This window comes from Anser brachyrhynchus, assembly GCF_964034855.1.
Source record: "Anser brachyrhynchus genome assembly, chromosome: 4".
Taxonomy (NCBI): Eukaryota; Metazoa; Chordata; class Aves; order Anseriformes; family Anatidae; genus Anser; species Anser brachyrhynchus.
The window spans coordinates 58,386,312-58,410,339 of NC_137698.1; the positions used below are offsets into that span (position 1 = coordinate 58,386,312).

The window sequence follows — 24,028 nt, forward strand, 5'->3', positions numbered from 1 at the left end:
GTTTTGGAAAGTATGCATATGTTACTGTACATATTGTTTTGGTAGCTTTTACTCAGAGGTACAAAAGATAAAAATCATCACCTGACCTTGTTTAGTACAAACACAAATAATTATGGGTATCTGAAAAGTAGATTATAAAAATTAGATCAGTAGTGCTTGCATCTCCTTCTTAGACAGGACTCCCTCACACCTCTCTATATATGTGTATTTGGAACACAGGGTCAAGGAGGCTTTGAAGTCTGACTTTGAGGTCTGATATCTTGTCCTCTAATTATGAGTGGCGATTACTAGGCTTATTCGCAATTTCATTTTCAAATGAAGGATAGTGACTTCTTTCTTCCTAGGTCTGGTAACATTTTCAGCACCTTTCTGCTGAATAATAATACCCAGCTATGAGGGTTTCCCAAAGGGAAAAGAAAGCTGAACTATAACTTAAATAATAGTTTGTGGCATCTCATTGTTCCATCTTTATTGTATATGAAAAAAAAAGATATATATATTTACTCAGAAGACGTGAAAGTGGTTTTACTAGGATTGGCCATGGAAAATATTCATATATGTTGCTAGATAAATTTAACAGAACTTTTACAGTGTGCAAAATGATAGATGGTAAATACAATGAATAAATAAAATTCAATTCAATCATTTAAATAATGCACTGTTAGGATGTGTCAGTCTGCATCTTGAGCAGACCCTGAAACAACATTTCCCAATTAAAGTCCACAGCAACAAACATCATGCATTATAAAACTGCAAAATGTCTGGAATAGAAAATTGCTTTCTCGGATACCAAGATTAACATTATCATTTGATTAGTAAAATCCCAATACTATTTTGGATGAGATTAGTTTCCCTTTAATTACCCATGTGTTCACAATTTGAAGTATTTCATTACTTGCACATTTCTAACCGCATTGGTCTCTCCCATTACACCTTCTCAATTACAATGAAAATGGTATAAATTACATTATTATATTCACATTTTAATTTTCAGTATAACTATTAATCTTTTCCTAAGCCTTTAACCAGCTGGATGGATATTATGACATACATTTTTTCTCCACTAAACACTCTTTTTCTTCTGATTTTGTTCTTTTTTGGGGGGTGGGGGTAGAGAAGGGAGGATCATATGTGTGTCAAAGACAGTTTAGATTCCATCACATCTGTCCAGAAACAGACATTTGTACTTATATTATCTAGGCTGAGGATTGTTTTTTGAATTCACAATTTTTGATAGGTTTTGAATACATCAGGTTGAATTCCATTTTCTTTCCTTTTTTGTTGTTGTTGTTGTTTTGTTTTCTGTATTTTGTTTCTAAATCAGATTTCAATAGACATAATTCAAATGCGATTGCTCAAAGTGGATGAAATCATTTAGGAAATAGCATTGACTAGTTATCATACTGTATTAAAAATGATCGTATAGTTAATTTTAGCAATGTCAAAAATATAAGGATTAGCATAGAAAATTATGGGCAACACAGGCCATATCCAGCACATTGAATTATGTCTGGTCCAAAACCTCTGTTCATAGAATATTCCTTCCAATAGACCCTATGAAAATACTAGTGTTTGCTTTTGGATAAGACTTTCTATCATCTTTGGTTCATGGAAAATGTCTTTAATCAGTAACTAACTTTAAAGCACTTTATTCCAACTGAAATTGAATTTACTTGTAACACTGCTTTGTCAAAACAGTCACCAAGTGAAGTAAGTGGTTAATTCCTACTGAAATGAGATCTTAAACTGTTAGGTAGTTTTGATCCCCACAGGCAGATCAAACCCACAAAAATGGCTTGGCACCTTTAAAACAGTTTAGGTACCTCAATAGAAATTAGCTGACTTTCATGTAGCTATAGTGTCTAGATCCTGATGACTTCATATCTAACCTCTGTAGTAATTTTCACTTTCTATTTTGGTTTCTAGCAAGACCACAACTTCTGGCCGTGTAGGCAGCCAATTCTCACTAGATGCCAGAAAATAAATCTAATGGAACCTTAATCTGTGTTCAGAGTCAATTCTGTTGCACATACTTCAACAGCACTGAAAATCAACAATATGGAATAATGGAATGCTGCATTCCATTAACTTCCTTGAACAGCAATATTTCTGTTTGTCTTCTAAATATATAAATTTTACTTACTGATTAGAGGATTTCCCAGCTAATATGATTTCATCAGTATGAGGGGACAAGCTCTATGAAAATGACTGGATTTCTCTTCAAGAGCAGTTCCACATTGTATAAATAGCTAAATGTTTACTGAGACTGATTGCTTGTACAGCCCATATGGTCCTTGAAATCTCGGACTCATGTTTCTTGTCCAGAGAATACTTAGTTGTCAGGCACTGAAGGAGACCATGAGAAAGGCAAACAGAAAATAAATTGTCCTAGAATAAAAAGTGGTCTTTGAATAAGGCTGAATACAAACTGAACATGCTAGAACATTAATATCACTTCTTTGTGAATGTTTCACCTGCAAGCTGGTTTGTTTTCATTCTGATGCAGAACAGTAATTTTTTTAAAATCTTGAGTACTTAAGAGAAATGGGAAACAAAAACAAGAAGAACAAATATGCAGCCAAATCTGATAATTATTATTACTTTTTTTTTTTTTTTTTAGCTCGGCTTCTATATGTTCAAGTAGAAAGCTATATGTGTATAAACTAGTGAAAGCTAACAAAACTTGCTGTGATAAAGAAACAAAAAATAAATTAGATGTGCATCAGATACAGTAGTTTTCTAGACTGCAAAATGCACAGCCAAAAATCTTTGGGTGGGTTTGTTTGTTTCATTACTGTATCAAAAAATAAGATATAAGACACATTTTTTTCTGGGTTACCAATTTGATTATCAATAGTTCATACTAAATTCTCTCTGGCAACTTCCAGAAAGGAAAATCTGTATTCCAGTTCACGGCCACCGGATATTCTTCTCTGTAAAGTCTGGCACTATTTCTTATATACTATTTCCAGACAATGTAAATGAAGAGTCTGGAGGAAAATCAGGTATCAGAATCAGTGTTTTGGTAGGTTTGGAAGACATGAAACCATTTGGAAAGCTAGCATATCATAGAATAATCACTGAAAGAGCAAGTTAGGGTGTTATGTTATGCAAGTTAGTTATGTCGTCACAACACATTTTTATACTGGTAGGTGAAGACATCATACTGTCACTAGCAGGTTGGATGTTAACTTCTTTTTATGATGTATCTATCCTTTCACAGGTGTCATACATAGGCAGTACTGTGTCATGAGCTCAGAGACCATGAATCATGGCTATGCAAGAACAGAAAATATGTCATAGGTAGACAATTATTCTTTCTGCTCTGAAGGTAAGTCAGATGTCATAAGAAAAGAAAAATAAATGATTTTGCATTCAATCCCTTAGAAGGGCCTTTGATACACTCAGAAATAGATTTATTTTGCTTCTTCTCTTCAATTTCCTAATGTGGTTTATTGGTGGAATTATCTGGAAAAAAAAAATCACACTTTTTGAAATAAATAACACAATAAAATCAGTTCCATCCCCTGATAATCACTGAGATAGTCTTTGATCTGTATTTCAGATATCCTCTCTTCCTTTCACATGCCTATACCTTTTCATTTTAGCACTAAAAAATAATTTGCTCCCTGTTATTAGACTGACTATAATTTGCAAACCTGATCCAAAGCATCACTTAGTTACACTATTCTTGTTGTCTCCTTGTAGTTCAACCACAGGTCCGATAGATTAATTGTTCTTGATGGAAAGTCAGAACAAAACCATTTTCTATTCCATTCTTCTATGAAGTTAAGCCTCAGTAATTCTACTTTCCTTTTATACTGACACTTTTCTTCTTTCTCTGACTCACCATATAAAATAGTTTCTCACTGTATAAAAGGATTGAAGACTTTGAAGTCTCAAGGCCAAATTTGGGTCAATGAAATAAAGCTCTTCACTGTTTAGAAGGCTAGAATATGAGAATACTTATCACACTAGGGATCACAAAAATCAGGACTTTTACCTTTAATGGTATAGTATTTCCAGTGTTACAGAGCATACATGAAAACTAGTTGCATGCCCTAAAATCTGCTGTGTAGGTAAGTATAATGTACTTCCAAGTATATGTAGGTGATACTTCAGTGGCAGTATGATAATATCTTGTGAAAACACCTATTTTAACAGAAATTCCACATTCTTAGTGACATTTCGGGCACACATCTTAGCTTGAAGCCCTGTCAGAAGGTCAAAACAGCGAGAAAAGTGAAGTGATAAGGAGCAAAACTAGCTGAGTGAGGTCTCAGTCATCAGTAGTAGCATCCCTGCACCTAGACTAAGACTTAATACTTACTGATTCTTATTTACACCATAAGAACTTCACAAATACCATGTGTAAAAGTATTCAGGAAGTGTACTTTTTTTTTTTTTTCATTTTAAGGTTAATGTGATGTAATTCTGTCAAACAATTTCGCTTTCACTGACATTAGTATAATCTCTCAAAAAAAAAAAAAGGTCATAAGAACTAAGTGTATAATTTGTGCTCGTAAGTTACCACCTTTAGCACATAAAGTGGATTCAATGTCAGCCAGCTTTCCCTAACTTTACTTCCTTTAAGACAAGTACATAATTTCCTCACAGGAAAAGAAAGAGAAAAAAAAAAGCTCCAGCAGACTAACTTTTCTAAAATCAGAATACAAATTAATTACAGTAATCAGAATAAACTCAGAAAAAAAAAAAAGACTATTTCACAATGACATTAAGTTGCCTATATTAATTCTGCTTAAAAGTTCTTCAGTCTTTTTCTGAACAAATTAAACTAGTTTTGTGGAGCTCCTCAATGAGGGAGTGTTTGTACTAAGACTTTTAGTGAAAACTGTAATATATTATTATATAGTAAGATGAGTTTAGGCAAGAGGACATTGTTGTGTTTGTTAAAAGCACATAACAGTATGCAGAAGACTCAAATAGGCAAAATTGAATCTTATTTCCAGATAAATCGGAAAGACATGTTAACAGATTAGAACAGAAATGCTCATTTCTCTGAAAAAAATTATCCAATTTCATATTCTGTATATCATAATATTAATTCAAAACTGATATTTATATAATCTAAAAAATTAAGATTATTTAATTTGGGATCTAATTTTGCTGGTACCTATGGGAACCTATGTGATGGCAGGAGTGCAATCTTTTAATTCAAAACATCAGACAAATCCAACCGTAAGAATTAATTTGGAAATATTTGAACAGCTTCATAGAGGTAGGAAACTTACTTATGGAAAGTTATTTTAGAATTGACATATTAAATTAATATTGACATCTTTCAAAATTTAAGCCCTAATATTTTTTTTAGTTACAGCACAGCTGAAGTCTCTCAGAGCCTTGGCCTTTGTTCATTAGTCATTGTAGTATCCTACATTGATTCAGAGTACACACCTTGATAGCAAGTCTCATGAATTAATAAATAAGTAAGTATTTCATAACTAAATCCAGTTAATCTGGGCTCTTAGAAACCCAACTGGGACAATATTCAGGCTACAGAGCCGGTACAATATATTTCAGTGATGGATAAAGAGAATTTATATCATTTGGCTATCTGGCATATGGAATTTTCTGCAAAATCATTCCAATTGCTAACCAGTGTTAACTGCAGCTTATTAGCATCTATTTCCAGCTGTGTGTTCTCATATTTATTTTATACGGCTTCTCTATCCACTTCTGACTTTTAAAGTAACAAAACATTTAAATGTTTATACTATTTAAAAAAAAAACAAAAAAACAAAAAAAAAACTGTTAGTGTGTACCTTTCAATTCTTGGACTGAAAAAGAAGCATGTATTAGCACTACAGTATTCTTATGAGCATCTGATGAACAGGAAAGTTTTCTGTTGGGCACAGTTGTGCTTTATACAGGAAGACTTTATACCAATTTCTGGCTTATATTTATGGTTAGTTAATTTCATAACGATTTTGCAAGCAGAGCTTTTGCTCATAAATTTTAACCTGTAACTGTCTGGAAATGTTTCAACATATTTTCAAATAGTAAATACATATATATATATTTTTAATAAACAGTAGTTTAGTACAATTATATGTCAATTTTGATTTGTGTTTTGAAATACATTAAAAGGAATTAATTTAAAAGATGAAAATAGATCAATATGAGGGGAAAAAAAAACAGCTTTCTTATTTGAAATTACTTTACCTTTCCAGCTTTAATAAAATTAAAACAAATACAACAAAATCAAGGAAGATAATATTCAGTGTGAACATTTTTGAAATGTGTACACCATACACACAAAAAAAAACCCAAAACATTTCTTAAGATTTTATATTAGAAATTTTTAAGCTGACGTCTATATATGTTTTGGGACAGAGCTCATCCTTGGCCACATTTATCTAAGCACTTATGCAATCCATAAATACTTTAAAAATATTTACACCAGACATACTCTTTTGGAAATTCAGTCAGGTGTTACTTAATGCAGTGCCTTCCACCTATATAGCCGAACTCCCCTACTGAATTTTCTCACTCATGAGAAGATTATTTTGAATATAATTCTCCCCTCTGTAATTCCCTTTAGTATTTCTGTCAATACTCTAAGCTGATACAGCAAAAATATGTCTGAAATAGTAATTGTCCTTTATTTTGATCTTTGTCATCTTGTGACATACCCTATTTAAGCAGGTCAAAATGGCTTCATAAAACTGTAGACGTAGCATTATCCTGTGTTGCCATTACTTCTGTGCTCTCTGCTCATAAGAGCTGATGAATTCTGGCATACCACTGTGCATATACACATACATAACTTCAATACCAGAACTAATTTTTATTTGACCAGCTGATTCTGTGCTAATGTGTAGTCATGCCCTCAGGCACCTATGTGCCTCTGTGGCTCTTAGCTTTTATCTTCAAATGATCTAACTCTTCAGTGGGATTCTCTCTTCTGTTAATGTTTCCTTGGAGTCTATACACATTTATGGAATAAAACTGAAAGTCTGTATGTATTACAAATGCATTGCAAACAGTCCTAACCAGCTCTGTCACAGAATAATGTTACTGCGTGAGTTCCTGACTTTGACTTTTGAAAAATCCTCTTGGGACCTGCAAAGAGGTTATAGACAAGGAATCAAATTGTCAGGTCTAGCAAGTTAATTCATTTCAGCTCCTCTGCCTGTATACATAGTCTGTCATCTTTTACTGAGTAATCTTGTCTGAATTTGTCTTAGGTTTAGACTATCTCAAATTTATCATACAGTAAGATTAATACATGTGGCCAATTAGCACAGAACAGGTCATCCATGCTAAATTCATGCTGTAATGTGTCCCACAGTAATCTGTATGCGTGTTCAGATGCAGGAATGTTCCTATGATTGCAAAGTACATATGTTTTTGGAAGTTCTTGTAATTAAAATATCCAGATTGCTAGTCATTATGGTGATTCAGAAGATTATTCCCATTTCAGAAGTTTATTCCCATGTCTCTGGTAAGGTTACTTCTCAACTTTTAAACATATGTCCCTTGGCTCCATTTGTAGGTGAAGTCATTTATGTCATGTCCATTCAGATACAATTGTAAGTGTAGATGTTGCATCACTTCCTGGCTAACTTCACCTTTTCCTACTAAGCACATATCATGATGTTGTTTCAAGCCTCATTTAGAAAATGTATTTTAAATATATGGGAACTAAAAGTGGTGTACATTTGCCTCTTCTTTTTCATATGATAGAAACATAAGCCATGGAATTCACTCAGATGGAGGAGCACAAAAAAACTGTATCTTTTTCCTTCTTTCATTAAACATTTTGCATGATAGTTAACAACAACAACTGAAAAAAATCAATAAACAAACAAACACAACCCCCCTTGTTTTGGAAAATGTTAATTACACCTAAGACTAGTCTTTCAGTGAGTTACTTTTTCTAGTTTCTCTTGCATAGATTTCTACAGTTTTTGTCCATTAATTAGTACTTATCTTTTCTTCCATGTCAATGAATAAAGTGAAATAAAATCATTAATAAATGTACCAAAATTTAACACCGGTTGATATGTTAATTTTCAGCACTGAAAAAATAAATAAAATGATCACACTATACTTGAAATCTCTATAAGTAAGAATATTTGCATAGCATAACAAAAATGTGCTCTGTAATGTTTTGTGCTTTTATATTGTGGACTTGGAAGATCTGGATATGCTGTAAGTTAATAAGTAGATCCCTATATGTTGTGCTTGTTATGTATTTAGAGATACCGCCCCCCCCCCCCCTTTTTTTTTTAACTTACAGCTATTTAATTACACACTGGATGTGCTCATTGGTGCTCACTGAATTCATAAGAATGGCAGAGTATGAGAAAGTACACGAGCAGTACTACAAGCAGTAGTCTGCTTGTTTGAAATATTCAGTCAGAGTATATTAATCATCTCTCTGGAAACGCACTTCTTCCTACGATAACGTTTTTTACTATGTATAATATTGTCTATATTCTGTCTATATTCTTCTCTTTTATTCTATCTATATCTACAGAAATTCCCTCACTTAGACTATGCAGTATTCTGTATTAATACTTATTCAGAGGAAATATATTTTTTTTCAAATATATATTTCATTAGAAGTCTGCTGTCTCCCAGAACTTTCTCTTTTGCTTGTCCTGATTAATGGACATATATAATTATAATTACTTGGAAAGATATTAAAATAATTTAAATACTGACGTACTTATTTAATCTATGCTAAATGTTCACAGAAAAGAAATAGAAATAAAACATATCAAGTTTCACTGTTCTCTATATGAAATAGGACCAAAGAATTGAAAAGACTGGCAAAAATTAAGGCACCCTCTGATCACTTTGAGGAATAATTATAGGGTAAACTATAGAAGCCTTTCTTAAGGCATTAAGCTTACATAGTTTGACCTGCAAAAATGGATGAATGCATCACTACGAAAGTAATAATGACATTTAACACAGTGTACATAACAAGTCTGCAAGCAGATATCGTCTTTTTTTTTTTTTTTTTTTGAATTTCAGCTGAGGGATTTCTTGTGAGCTTTTTTTTTTTTTTTTTCTCCCCAGCAAGTGTGCAATCCTTACAGATTGTAATGGAATGTGAGCTCTGTAAGCTCAGTTAGCAGCCTATGATACTTTCTGTTAACAGACTAAGCATTCTGGGAAATCTTACTCTCTCAAGGAGTCAGCAGTGAAAAGAAGTTAAAGTTTATAAAGAAGGTAGCTATGATAGTACTGCATAACCTGAAAAAGGAAAAGACATTATTCTCCTTCTACATATGCATTTTAAAATAGCTTCCTCCAGGGCTGTTACTTGATTATTGTTTGATTATGCTTTTATTATTCAGTACCAGTAAACAGAAGTACAGACAGTTCTTCTTTGTGCTAAGTTCCTTTTTACTTAGATTTTCATTCATGTGGAAGTGCTATTAGGATTCCACAACCATTCTACTCCTGCTTGCCACATAACTTCTGCTGGCAGACCGGGAAAGAAAAGCTAACAGTGAAGACCTCATTGTACTGTAGAAATTACCCAGACTGTAATGTATTTTCAGCATTTTCAACTGACCTTACAGCGGGGGAAGGAATTAGATAACCCATTGAAGTACCTTATTCTGAATTCTATTATTCTATACTTAAATAGTTCCTGGAAGAACAACAGAAACTGGAACTCTCCTGAAGCCGTTCTTACTCACTCAGGAAGCTATAGATTCATCCCTTAAAATCTGTGACCAAGTGAGAGAAAATGAACTAAATGCCAGCTTTCCTTACCTGTTTACAGAATTAAGTGCCAGAAAAGGCACTTATTTACTATGAGGGTGGTAGAGCACTAGAACAAGTTGCCCAGAGAGGCTGTGGAGTATGCTTCGCTGAAGATATTCAAAACCCACCTGAATGAGATCTTGTGCAAGGTACACTAGGTGACCTTCTTGGCAGCTGGTTTGGATTAGATGATCTCCAGAGGTCCCTTCCAACCTCAATCATTCTTTGACTCTGTGATTCTGTGAAAGTAAAATTTCTTAATTGGGTGGTATGTTTATGTAGTAACGATATTATCTTCCTATGAGAAGGGGGAACATAGCTTTGGCACACAGACTCTTTTTGTATTACTGTTAATAATGTAATAAATTCTATGTGTAATTAAAACCAACCAAAACCAAAACAAGACCCAAACTGTAATTAATTTTAAAATATAATTATTTTAAATATAAATTCTGATTAATATCTTAATAAATCATTTCATTAAAGCATTTTGGATTTAAAATTACTTCTAATTTCAGCATCATGCCACAGCTCAAATTGATTCTTTTAATTATTAAAACAAAACAAAACAAAACAATAAAAACTCTATAAGCAATCATGGTAGCTTCCGGTTAATATTTATGCCATCAATTAGTAAAGTAAATGCCACTCTTTAGGAAAGTAAATAATGATTATTAAATTTTGGCAAACATGAAAAACATGGAAACTATAATCTGTTGTTTCAAAATGTTTTAGTGGATAAGCAAATTCACCATTTAGTAAAATTTGCCTTGACTGCCCTGTGTTTTTATCTTTGGTAATATATCTGTTCCTAACATAACAGGAATCTCATGAAGTTCATCAAGGGGAACTGCAAATTCCTGCACCTGGGTTGGATAATTTCATATTCTTGGACAGGCTGGTGGTGTTTAGATTTAAACATTTAAAAACAAAAACAAACACAACCAACTTTTTTTACTATGAGGGCAATCAAATACAGTAACAGATTGGCCAGAGAAGTTGTGGATGCCCCATCCAGAAAGTGTTTAAGGTTATGCTGAATGGGGCTTTGAGCAACCTGGTCTGGTGGAAAGTGTCCCTGCCCATGTCAGGAGGGTTAGAACTAGATGATCTTTAAGGACCATTCAAACCCAAACCATTCTATGATGCAGAAACTGACTGGACATGTCTCTGAAGTACCTGCTTGAGTTTTCCTTGCTTTGATCAGGGTGGTTGGACTAGGTGATCTAAAGTGTATTCCAATCTCAACTGTTCAGTAATTCTGTAATATAGGTGTCTCTGAGCATATACAGCCCCAAATTTATATTAAGAAATTAATATTTTATTTTATTTTATTTTATTTTTAACATTTGTGTATTGGCACATATGTACTGCAATTTGAGATAATTTGTATATATATTAGCTAGATTCAACTCATTATGTAATAAGAGATATGAGATATATAGATTGAGGTATTCTTTCATGTATATCTTTTTGTCTTTGTTTCTTTTTGTTGGATGTGCTGGCTTTTCAGTCCCCAGTTTGATATCCTAGGAACTACCTAACTACTTCTGCTAACATTACAGAAATACTTCAGTTTAGAGACTAAATTAAGATATTTCAAATCGATTGTCATATGGTTCAGTACGTTATCTTTCTGAGTGTGGATAACCTGTGCTTGATCTTACCAGCTAATAATGTCTATCAGACAATAATGTCAATATTGAGATGAACCCCCCCACACCTATTTCCCACTGGATGGACAGTTTTCAAAATGTATTTGACCTTTCTGATAGATGTTCTTCCCACTTCTGTTTGTACAATTACAGGTTGGCTACATTGAGTGAATTATTCACTACAAATAGTTTGTCCCACATAGTCTTAAACACATTGAGAAACTAAACTTCTATTGGGGACAGTTATGTAGCAAATAGTTTTTACCATCAGTGAACATTCCGTGCTACCCATATGGTGGAGCATCTGAACTTTATAAACTCTGGAATCATAATGCATATTGTTCTTTCTGACAGTGCAAAAGGGAAAATAACACATCAGCCTTCAAGTGTCTAATTGAACAAGCAGTTCATTAACTGAGGCCTTGGAAAGGCATGAACCATGGCTGTGACAGGACATGGTTTGATTGAACACATATAAGAAAGTGGATTGAGAGAGAGGTCTTTCCACACCATTTTGTAGTAAAGCAGTGACACTCAAAAATGTAAATTATATATTGATAACATACAATTGAATCTACATCTAGTCATCCCAAGATTAGAATATCTTCATACCTTTGATAATTTTCCTATCTTGTTGCTCACCCTCCTCCATCTCTGAATGATTTTAAAGAGAAATGAGCAAAATCAGACCACTAAACTAAATAAACACACTGATGACTTCCAGTCATATGTCCACTGAAGGAAAAAAATCTTCCTAGAGAGACAGTCAAGTCCTAAAACAAATACTTTCATTTGGAATATGAAAAGTGCAAAATTTTGAGATTGCATCAAATCCTTCTGCTGAAGACATCTTTCAACCATCTTTAATTCCTTTTTGACTCTCATCTACTTAAGCACCAAGTGTTCTGCTTCATCGTTATGATATTTAAATGTATTTTTGCTACATCTCCGTATTACATTTTCTGAACAGATCTTGGAATTGCATTCTGGTATGTCTCGCTTTATTTTATTTTATTTTTCTTTGTATCTTGAGAGGAGAATTGACAGCATATGGTTAAGGTTGCCTGAGATGTATACCTTCAGAAAGATTGAAGCTTTTTTTTTTTTTGTTTCACACTTTCACACGTCATTTTATTGTTTTTTGTCCCTTGTTCTGGATTATTATTATTATTATTATTATTATCAAGTCTTCTGTGTGACCAGTTCTTCAAAGGAAGTTGTTTAAAACATCCAACTTTGTTGGAATTGCTATTATTCATCTCATATTTTACAATTCTACTTGCAGAAATGCACTCACCAATAAGGAATGTTGTTCATTTCAAAGTTTTGAAAGTGTTTACCCAGCCCCCCTTCTTTTTTTTTCCCCAGCAAAGAACATTTCCATTCCTTTAAGACACAAAGACACTGTTCTACAGAGTATACCAAGGTAAGTTCTGTTGCTATTTTGTAGCAAGTAAACATATATTGACTTTTTTAAGTCAGTATTAAGCTTATTGACTGGAGGATTTAATATTTACAGTCTTTTGCCAGAATCAATATGATGACCTTAGGGGGAAAAAGAAAATGTCTTTGAGTCAACTAAATAACAATATTTTCTATTTGTGCCTGAAACCTGCTGATATTTAAATATATCTACACTAAAAAATTTGGAATGTAGCTACAGTTAACAAATCATCATTCTTTTTCTCCTGGAACTCATTTTTTTTCAACACAAAAAATGCTATTTTTGAAAAAGTCTATGGCACTTGCTAATACTGTTTGATGTTTTAAGTCCTTTTTTTAGAGACAACTGATGTCACTTGTGAGTCCCGACTCAGAGAAATTCTGAGCAATTTTTAGCAAAAACACATAGAAATCTGTGTAACAAAGTGACAGTGTACTTGTTTGATAATTGTGTGCTCACATAATAGTGTATAAATACCAATTAGTTATGAATTTATTTTGGGTTAATACTCATTTTATGTATATTTTCATAATTTGAATAGTATATATATTTTTAAGTTTTGTTTTACTTTTTGTATTAATCACTTTTTTCACCTTTTATCTTAGAGATTCTGAACATTATGGATGACAGTGGGGAAATTTGTCCAAGAAGCCCAAACTGAGGAAACTGAGTTTTAAGTTTTTTTTTTTTTTTTTGTAGGATGCCAAAATCTAAATATTTTTATAAGAGCATCTGACTAATTTTCTATTTTATAATCAACTGTTTGTAGCTAAATATATTCATGAAAACATTAATAAAGATACATCTTAATTTGCAAGAATAATGGAAGAATCAGTTCAAATGCTTATTTTTAATGTATGTAAATGATTTAGCTGTGGTATTCTCTCTATTACACAATAACTGACTTTTTAATGTACTGGATAGAATACCTTTAAGAAAAAAAAAATAAAAATACACCCCCCTCTCCCCCTTTTTTTTTCAAGTTGAAATTATCTATTTTCTTATTACAAATCCCCCCAAATCTCTTGGGATGAAAACGGAAACAAATGAGCTACAGATATGTCAAATGTCAATGTCACAAACTCTATGATGCCCTAAATGCTTATTTACTCTAAGAGAAAAAAAGAAGGGATAAGGGACATAGCACCTGTAACAACCCATGGTACATGTGCTGTTGCTGAGATACAGTTTATTTTTTAAAGAAAAAAAAAGTCAGTGTATAGTACAAACTCTTGTTCTGTGTTACAAGACAAAAATAGCTCCAACATGAAAAAATATATATATATATTGCTCACTTTTAAAAATTCTCTTTCTTTTGTTTTTATTTTTTTAATATTTTTCCCAGTGGATGCACACGTATTTGTCTTGGTATCTTTATCTAAATGATGCCAAAAGGAATTCACAGGTACATTTGATTTCAACACAGCATGGAATAAAAAGTGAAAACATCATCATCTCTGTGTTTCTCTCTAAGCGCATGAGTACACAGACTTAGCACTTTACTCATTTTTTGTTTGTTTGTTTGCTTGCGTGTTTTGTTGTTTGTTTGTTTTGCCTGATCACCTGTCTTTGCCTGTCACCTGTTTCTTCTACCTCTCACGCCTGTTTATGGACTGGTTGCTATCTTTACTCACCTTTTAGTCACACATGACCTTAATAAAGATGAGTGTAAAAACTGAAGAACAGCTGTACAATGTCACGTGAAAAGTTAATCTAGTGAAAGGTGTCTTTATGCTGACTCTGGCAATGACCACTAGCAAAGAGTGATAGAGTGGAGCAGCCACGTGGTACTCTCCTTTGTAGTATCCCACTGTTTTTGGCACTTCTTAGGCCAGAAGTATTTACTTTCTTCTGGAAACTCTGAAACTCTCCAATTCCCCTTTACATGTGTTATTCTAACCTGACTTTTGATCCTACATAACGTAAATTACTACAAGATAAGCAAGTACTGTTTCTTTCAGATGCTCTGCAAAAGCTCTACAAAGTTCTGAATATTATAAACTGAACAGTTGGATTAAAAAATCTTTTTTTTTTTTTTTTAATTACTATTCTTATGTTAAACAGACAACATTTCACTTGCTGTTCCGTGATTGTTATCCAAGTTCCCAAAATAGCTGTCTCATACTTCATTGTCTTAAGCTGTTTCTGTGATCTGTTATTTCACTTATTTCTCAATGAAGAGATGAGAAATTTTTCTTGCTAGGTGCATCCCTCCCAAAAAAGACAAAGTAAGTTTAAATGTGTGATTACTGTGTATTTTCTTCTTTCTTTCTTCCTTTCTTTCTTCCTTTCTTTCTTCCTTTCTTCCTTCCTTCTCTCTCTCTCTTTCTCTCTCTCTCTTTCTGTACATAGAAGAGAAAGAGGAATATCATGAAACCTACTTTTTTTTTTTTGGGGGGGGGGGGCAAAAATTTCCTCTGAATGCCTAAGAAACCATGTTTTGATTTCATTTTATTGAACTTTTCCCTTGAAAAACTGAAATATATCTGTCATGTGGCAGTATACTAATTGTCATATTTGAAATATTTGCTAAGAAATATAAAATATTTTCAAACAAATACTAACTTTTTTTTTCTCTTGCTACAGAGAAAAGCACAGTCTTTTATAGTGAAAAATATTCTTCCAAAAAAAGAAAACTTGCCTCTTAGGCTATATTTTGAATGTTTTTCATCAATTGCATATATCTTTATTTAAGATAAAACTTTTAAAGATCACATTAAATGTGCAACATAAACACAAGTTGAATTGCATTGTCTTAGGGAAGAGATTTGCCCAATTACATTAAGACTTAGAGCTTCTGTAAATAACAGTCAAATTCCATAGCAAAAGCACCTTGAATTTAATTTTAAAGCTATATTCTTATGGTGGTTTTACCCAGCTGGGCAGCTGAGCTCCACCACAACCGCTCTCTCACTTTCCCTCCTCAAAGGGAAAGGGAGAGAAAATACGATGAAAAGGGCTCAAGGGCTGAGATAAGGACAGGGAGATCACTCAACAATCATCGTCACAGGCCAAACAGACTCAGCCTAGGGAGATTAATGTGGTTTATTACCTATTGCTAGCAAGCTAGAGCAGTGGGAAACTAAAAACAAACTAAATCACTTTCCCCCTCTTCCACCCTCTTCTACCTCCTCTCCCTGAGAGATGCAGCAGAATGGGGAATGGGGGCTGTGGCCAGTCCGTCAAGCTTTGTCTCTGCCTGTCCTTCGTGGTCATTCTCTTCCCCTGCTCCAGTGTGGTGTCCCTCCCACAGGATGCCGTCTTTCCCAACCTGATCCTCTGTGGGCTTCACACACACGGCAACTCTTCAAGAACTGCTCCAAATATGGGTCTGTACCACGGGGTCCGTCCATCAGGAGCAAAATTCTCCAACATGGGTCTCCCATGGGTGGCAGCTCCCCCCAGATCCTGTGCTCCTTCATGGTTTTCACTCCATGGGCTACAAGTCTGGCTCGCTTTGGCAGTCGCTATCCATAGGCCACAGCCTCCTTCATGCCAGATCAACCTGCTCCACCTTGGGCTCCTCCATAGGCTGTAGCATGGAGAACTGCTCCACAATGGTACACCATGGGCTGCAGGGTGACAGCCTACTCCACCATGGACGTCTCCATAGGCGACAGGGGAACTTCAACTCTGGCAACTGGAGCATTTCCTCCCCCTCGTTCTTCACTGACCTTGGTGCCTGCAAGGCTGTTTCTCACTCTTCATTCTCTGAGCTGCTGTTGTGCAGCAGATTTTTCCCTTTTCTTAAACATGGTCTCACAGAAGTGCAAACAACATCACTTATTGAATTGGCTTTGGGCAGTGGTCAGTCATTTTGGAGCCGGCTGAAACTGGCCCTTATCTAATGCGTGGCAGCTTCTGGATTCTTCTCACAGAGGCCATCCCTGCAGCCCCCTACTACCAAAACCTTGCCACGTAAACCCAATACAACTCTCATATCAGAGATCTCTTCCTACAATTACATGCAGGAAGACTTCCATGTTTTCATGAACAGGTATGTGAGTTTGTCTCTGCTTGATTTCAAAAACAAACAAACAGAATACAAACCAAACCAAGCCAAAAACAAAAACAAACAAACAAACAAAATTACAAACAAACAAAAAAAAAACCACCACCACTACCACAAAAAATTCTGTGGTTATTATTATTCTAAAAAATAAAATATAATAAAAAATGTCATTTAAAAGAAATGCCAATTAAGTCAACAAGGCGTACCTCTGAACCCAGTTACTCTTACAAATATCTGAGGTTCTCTTAGTCACTCAGATCCGTGTTATATAGTATCCTGTAACAGTGTAAGTGCATGTCATCTCTCATGTTGATGTTTTATAACCAAAGCAAATTTAGAATGATGTTTTCAGTGGATACTGTGATACAAACAAAACGCTCAGTGCAAACAGGTTGTGTTTATACCAGTACTCCTGCCTTGTGGTGAAGTATCATCCAAGTACATTGGGGTGTAGTATAATCCAAGTATACATTGAACAATTATCTTGCAAAATATTTGCTTTGTATCTGTTTTCTGTATCTTCATATGCCTATTTTCTGATAGCCTGAAAATAAAAAGACCATATGTGCAAATGCAGGTATGACTCTATTGTAACAAAAACTTCCGAACTCTCAAATAAACAAAAAAGTAGAAAGCATGTCAACATATCTTAAATCTATGTTTTGCTGTGTGCAGTTTTTGCTTGTTTGTTTGTTTGTTTTCTCCTTGAATTTTTCATTGTATTTAGTTCAAGAGAAGACTTGGTGAAAAACAAGATGTGGATATTGATGTACATCATATCCTTTACTGTGCAATCGTTTTAACACAGACTGTCTACTGTTCATGATAAAAGTTAAGAGCTATTGAAAGGTGCTTAGCACCTCTTGTGAACAGTCTGAGTTTGACAAAAAAAAAAAAAAAGAAATACAATTGTTTCTCTGCCTCTAGACAGTTCATTTAAGACTATTATTCATTGTGTATCTGTGGAAAGAAGTTTGGTTCAAAACTGAGTGATTAATTATTGCCTGATTTGAAAAAAAAAAAAAGTATAGGAACTTGTCCATGTTGTCTGGACAAGCATCGACCGTCAGCAATTCCCTAATTTTAACAGTTTGTGTTTTCTCATTTTTTTTTCCTGTTTTTTAAACACATAAGGATTGCCTAAAAGGACTGAATAAACAAAGGAGAGGGGAGGAGATGGGAGGGGAGGAGATGGGAGGGGAGGGGAGATGGGGAACTAGTGGAAGAAGAAAATCAAACAAAACAGCCATCATAAACTAAGGAGGGGCAAAATGAAAATGAAGGCAAATATGTAAGCGCAGTCTGAAAAATAATAATAAAAAAGAATAGACATCACATAATTAATGCTTATTAATGATATGTGCAACAACTATACAAAAATGTAAGGTGATGACATTAGAAAAGTAAAAAAAAAAAAGTCTCTGAATGCATAGCTTTTATTGGAAACGAAGGCTGAACTCTCATTAAAGTATTATGAACCATTGTAAAATAAGAGCTATATCAGTTGCAGGTGCTTCAGTGAATTTTCAGTTGTTTTTACGAGATATATTTTGATGGGATTATTTGAGATAACTTATTCAGTTTCTCAAACCTAAGGACTGAAATGTACAATATTTTAACTGGGAATATCAGTCACCTCTGATTTGAACACTAAGATACTAGACATAATGAGATGTTATAGTTGATACTGAGAAATAAATTAATGCACTCAGTAGAAAGATATTTACAAAAATAACAAATGAGTGAATGAATGAATGGATGGAAGAGAACTTCAATCTGTCATGATCTTTTTGCAGAAGAATACATATGTTATGATGGTTTACAGGCACTCTCTGCTCAAGTAAAGCAATAGACAAACTGTTCCAATTTTGTGTATGTTGAAATAATGGCTGGACAGACATGAACTGTAATGTTTCTCAAATGATGGGAGAAATTTAAAAATTTACAAATTCTTCTATCAAATTGCACAGTCCTCTCATGCAATAGTTGAAATTCATATTCATATTTAGATTGCATGTCTGAAAAAAGTTATTGTGAGGTGTATAAGCAAGAACTTGGTTGCAAATTACTGATGGCAGCTGTTTAGCAACTATTCTATTTTGGAAATGATCAAGGGGAAACTTCAGCTGTGTTTTACCATTGATCATCGCTTAATGAGTAAAGTCAAAGGTATGCAATTTTTATCCAAAATATAGTTTAAATTCATGACTGTATCCTTGTATCATTTAAAGTGTTTTCATAATTATTATTGCAAACAATAATTTATATAGAAGTTGAGCAGATATAAATACTTCCTATAAAAATAATCACATTTAAGTAATGTTCATTCTATTATCTGTTGTATTTTCTTCACATTAATAATTTAACATTGATATAAATTTTTGAAAATATTAATCATAACCAAATATAAAGGAATGTGAGAAGAAAATGAGCTTTGAATTTACAAATGCAAATTCATTTAATAAAGCATTGCGCTAATCCTATCAGAGAGAAAAAGAAAAACAAACTTTAAAACCTACTTCTCAACACAAATTACTCAACATATTTTGGATTTTGAATTTTAGATTCTTGCAGGAAACCTAGTTTGAAAGCAAGTTATATGTCAATACTTACTACTGGTAAAAACACAGTAAATAATTTTAACAATGAATATATTTAACTGAAAAAAAACTCTCTGCATGAAAGGAGGAAGGATTAATTGCATAGATAGAATGTTTTATTTATTTATTTTTCCCGAAATTTATATTTATCTCTATGATCTTGATATCACATGTTATTACCATTTTTCTAGGTTTGATTAAAGTCTTGTAACTTAAGGAAATCAATAATGAAACTGTTCTAGAGATAATAATGATTATTTAGGACCAATACTAATACCGTTACTCTGTAGCTGGTAAGGTTAAGGATACTTACAACTCAAGTTGTCCATGAATAAACTCAGCATAAGCATCTGTTAATTGTAGAACTACTACACAAAGCATTAAATATTATCTCTGAACCCTGAAAGTGTACAGCCTAAGACAACTACTACATGTAGATTGGCTATTAGTACAAAGTAAATCATGGGAACATTATAAATGATAAATTAACAGGACAGCTTTATACCTTTCTGGATCATACTGGCATTAAAAAAAATAAATACAAACAAAATACCATTAAATACAGAAACTCTAGATTTCCTTTTATTTGGTCACACCTGGTCATATTTTCCCTTCCAACTTGAAAGATGCAATCCTAAATTTCATAACCATGATTATAAAGGAGTTTTGCATGACCAGGATACTATTATCTTTTTTCTACGTATTTTTAATTTTTTTTTTCTTTTTTCTCCATGTGGCCAAAGCTCACCCTGTCTTCTGTTTCATATGTGACCAGATTAGAGTAGATCAGAAAATACATATAAATAAAAAATCTGTAGGTAGGCCATACATACACAAAATTAGCTTTCATAGCTAATGAAACCAGGCTATGTTCTTGAAATACCCTCATCTTCTTCATGAGGAGAAAAAATACACCATTTATATCATTTTAGGAAAGTAAAAGAAACCATCTATGAATTGTCTATGTCTATCTTCAAACAAAAAGATTCATAATTATTAGAAGAAACCAAACTTAAGTAATATAAAAACTGTAGTGCTGGCTTATTACCACATATAAATAATAACATAGCAGAAATTTGCAATTATATTGTACAGCTGAATGAAACAAAAAACAAGTAACAAAAGCATTTAATGTATGTATGCATCACTGACCCTTGTGTTTGTATTAAATCAGAAGAGATAATGATTCTCATTCATAAAAGCTGAAAAGGCCACAGGGAAAATGGAGCAACACAATAAACCAGATAAAAATGTCAAAATTAAATTAAACGCTAAAGTAAAAATAAGCAGTTATAATATTAACAATAGAAATCCATAACGTTACTCTTAGCCTGAAAGCATTTACTGGATCTTTTTATTATAAAAAGAAATAAAAATAAACTGAACTATTTTGTGATCAGTAGTTTGTGCGACTACAGATTCACCTAAATGTGAACTGCAAACAGAAAGGGAATTTTATATTTGGTAGAATGATACTGTAAATGTCATCTGCAAATAAGTTTAGGTAAAATCAATTTTAAGCTCTATATTTTATAATTTTATAATTTTATATATTTTATAACCTTTCAAAAACTTGCAGTTGAATTTCCAGATCCCTGCAACCAAACAGAAGAACAGAAAACAAATACTTTATATCTGGCTCTTTTAAATAAGAGGTTATTTGTAAAAGATAATAGGGACAAGTCATTAGAACTTCTCTTTTAACATCTTACTTATTTCCAGCTGCATTCGCTTGGTATTAGTGAAACTTCAATTGGTAACAGAATCAGATTTATGAGCATGATGGCTCATAAACCCCACTGAATATATGAATGATATTTGTCTCTTCTAAGGTCAATTTAAAGATTTTTTTTTAGGTTATATGAGAGGTGACTGTCCATTTAAATTTAAGTCTTTCCTAATGTCTTTTTTCCTTGGGAAGGAATAGTTTGAGTAATGGAAAAATACCTTTCAATAACAAAATAATGAATATTAGATAACAAAAGATATCTTGAACAACGTAAAAATGCTGAGACAATACATCACGTACAAAGTACTATAATCTTAATTATAAGTGACTTTTTTGCATGCAACATAAACCCAGAAAATTTGGGAGTGTTGCATAAATTGGTGAACCACTTCTATAAAGAGTCATACTATATAAAGACATGCAGAGGTAAATAAACTGACTTTATTATTTGTATAGGTTGTATTTTTTGTGAATTTGTTCTTGAAGAACAGGTTTGCACATGTATTTCAGAAGTAACTTAAATGATGCATGACTCATTCCCTAGGGCAATGATGCGTATACTTACCTAGTGCTTGAAAACTTTAGGACTGAGTACACGGTATTACAACTGTTACTTATTTGATTACGTTTGGAGTGTCTCTGGTGATAAGAATTCACAGTATGGATTTCACACACACAAAAAAAGTCATACAGGTTCAAAAACACAAGTGCATTGTTTAGTCTAAAGAAGTGAAGACTCCTAGCTTAAAGAAGTGAGACACCATATGACAACAGTCCTTAAGTATACAGAGGACTTCTGTGAAAAGGAAAGTAACAATTTGTTTATTATGTCTGTGGTAGAGAAGGCAAAGGCTGATGGGTCTGTATTGTTGGATAGACGATTCATGTTAGATAAAAGAAAAAGCTTTATTATGACAACGAAAATGAAACGGGATATATTCATTGGGAAGGGGTTGAAGTAGTCCTCATATAGAGTCTTTAAGAACAAAATAAACTATCAGGAATGATATAAACTGTTCTCCTAGTGCAAGATGATGAATACTCAAAATCTAACACTTCTTCAATTTTATTGTCTTTTAAGACAATTCATTGAAAACAGGAAACAAAAAACAATTGTTGCTGAGACTTTAAAATTGTTAAGTGATAGTTTAGCTTTGAAGAGAAACAAACAATAAAACAGATATTAGGAAAAAATTACATTGACTTTTTATATGGAAATTACACTTATACTTTTTTTTTTTTTTTTTCCATTTCAGTGTGAAACTAGTACTATATTAATTCAGAAGAGTTTGGGGTTTTCTTTGAATATTTTTACATACTGTAATACAATACTCTAGAATTCTCTGTCTTTAAGATCTACAACTGCCATTAGTGTTTTTAGGCACTGTATGCATGCACAGTGCTTTTGTATCCCACCATATTCTTTACCTGATGTGAAGAACAAGCATTTTACCTAAGATTCAGTTCAGTCTTGATCAAAATCGAATTTATTGGGAGGATTGTGATTGTTTCTGATTTCTACCTTGCTTTGGATCAGTTTTTGTGTGTGTGTGTGTGTGTGTGTGTGTGTGTGTGTGTGTGAAGACATTTCCTTTGGAAAGCTGCATGTGGAATTACATCACCATTGTTGACTGGCTTCAGTGTTGTACAAACAAATAGGGCAAACTGACCAAGCACTAGAGGTAATTTATACTTTCCAAGCAATAGCAAAACACTTTTATGTACTGTATGCAGCAATGTGAATTTCTGGCTCCTTACTAAAACCTTCTGGAAACTTCCTAAAACATTATTTGAAAACAATTTCTTTGCCTTTTTCAAGTGAACCAGATGTTCCTTATATTCATCCAGATACTCTAAATATGGAACTAAAACAAGATAAATATAACCCAGCCCACTTAGATATTGTCAAAAAATAAAGTTCCAAAACTTAAAAATATTAACTACTTTAGGATCATATACAAAATTCTCATTTAGAATGTTATTCTCTTTTAGAAAACTGTAATAACTAATTTTAATATCTAATTAAGAAAATAATCAGTTTCTGGTACTACTATGCTACAGGAGAGGAAAAAAATGCAAGGTCATTTATTCAAAACAGAAGGGAAAAAAATGGCTAGTGTTGTTGCAATTTTGTGGTGGCACAAAAGTGGTGTAAACTGCAGCTACACCAGTACAGAAACATGTTCCTTGTTGATCCAGACCCTGACTTTCACCCACAAATCATAAAATCATAGAACCATGGAACGGCTATGGAAGGAATCATAGAATGGCTTGGTTTGGAAGGGATCTGAAAGATCATCTAACTCCAACCCCCCTGCCATAGGCAAGAATGCCACCCACTAGATCAGGTTGGCCAAGGCCCCATCCAACCTGGACTTAAACACCTCCAGAGATGGGGGGCATCCACGCCTTCTCTGGGCAACCTGTTCCAGTGCCTCACTACCCTTACTGTGAAGAATTTCCTCCTAATGTCTAGTCTATATCTATCCTCTTTTAGTTTAAGACCATCCCCCTTTCTCCCATTATTATCTACCCGAGTAGAGTCCCTCTCCATCCTTTTTATAAGACCCCTTTAAGTATTGAAAGGTTGCAATACGGTCACCCTGGAGCCTTTTCTTCTCCAGGCTGAACATGCCTAGTTCTTTCAGCCTTTCTTTACAGGAGAGGTCCTCCAGCCCTCTGGTCATCTTTGTGGCCCTCCTCTGGACTCACTTGAACAGGTCCACATCATTCTTGTGCTGGGGGCCCAAAACCAGGACGCAGTACTCCAAGTGGGAACTCACGAGGGCAGAGTAGAGGGGGACAATCACCCCTCAACCTGCTGGCCATGCCTCTTTTGAT

The 24,028-nt window shown here is 33.6% G+C and overlaps 1 protein-coding gene across 5 annotated transcripts in view; it reads left to right on the forward strand.

Moving 5' to 3' along the window:
* Nucleotides 1-14,252, forward strand: part of LOC308193827 (uncharacterized protein) — a 199,543-nt gene extending 185,291 nt beyond the window's left edge. For 2 of the 5 annotated variants that reach the window (XM_080588888.1, XM_080588897.1), the window contains exons 3-4: nt 12,771-12,828; nt 14,192-14,252. In XM_080588888.1, coding sequence (XP_080445014.1) covers nt 12,771-12,794 — 24 coding nt within the window. In that variant the 3' untranslated portion in view covers nt 12,795-12,828; nt 14,192-14,252. Of the gene's footprint in view, nt 1-3,223; nt 3,332-12,770; nt 13,802-14,191 lie in introns of those variants that run through there. The other 3 variants (XM_080588893.1, XM_080588898.1, XM_080588884.1) reach the window with 3 other exon arrangements.
* The last annotated feature ends 9,776 nt before the right edge of the window (nt 14,253-24,028 follow it).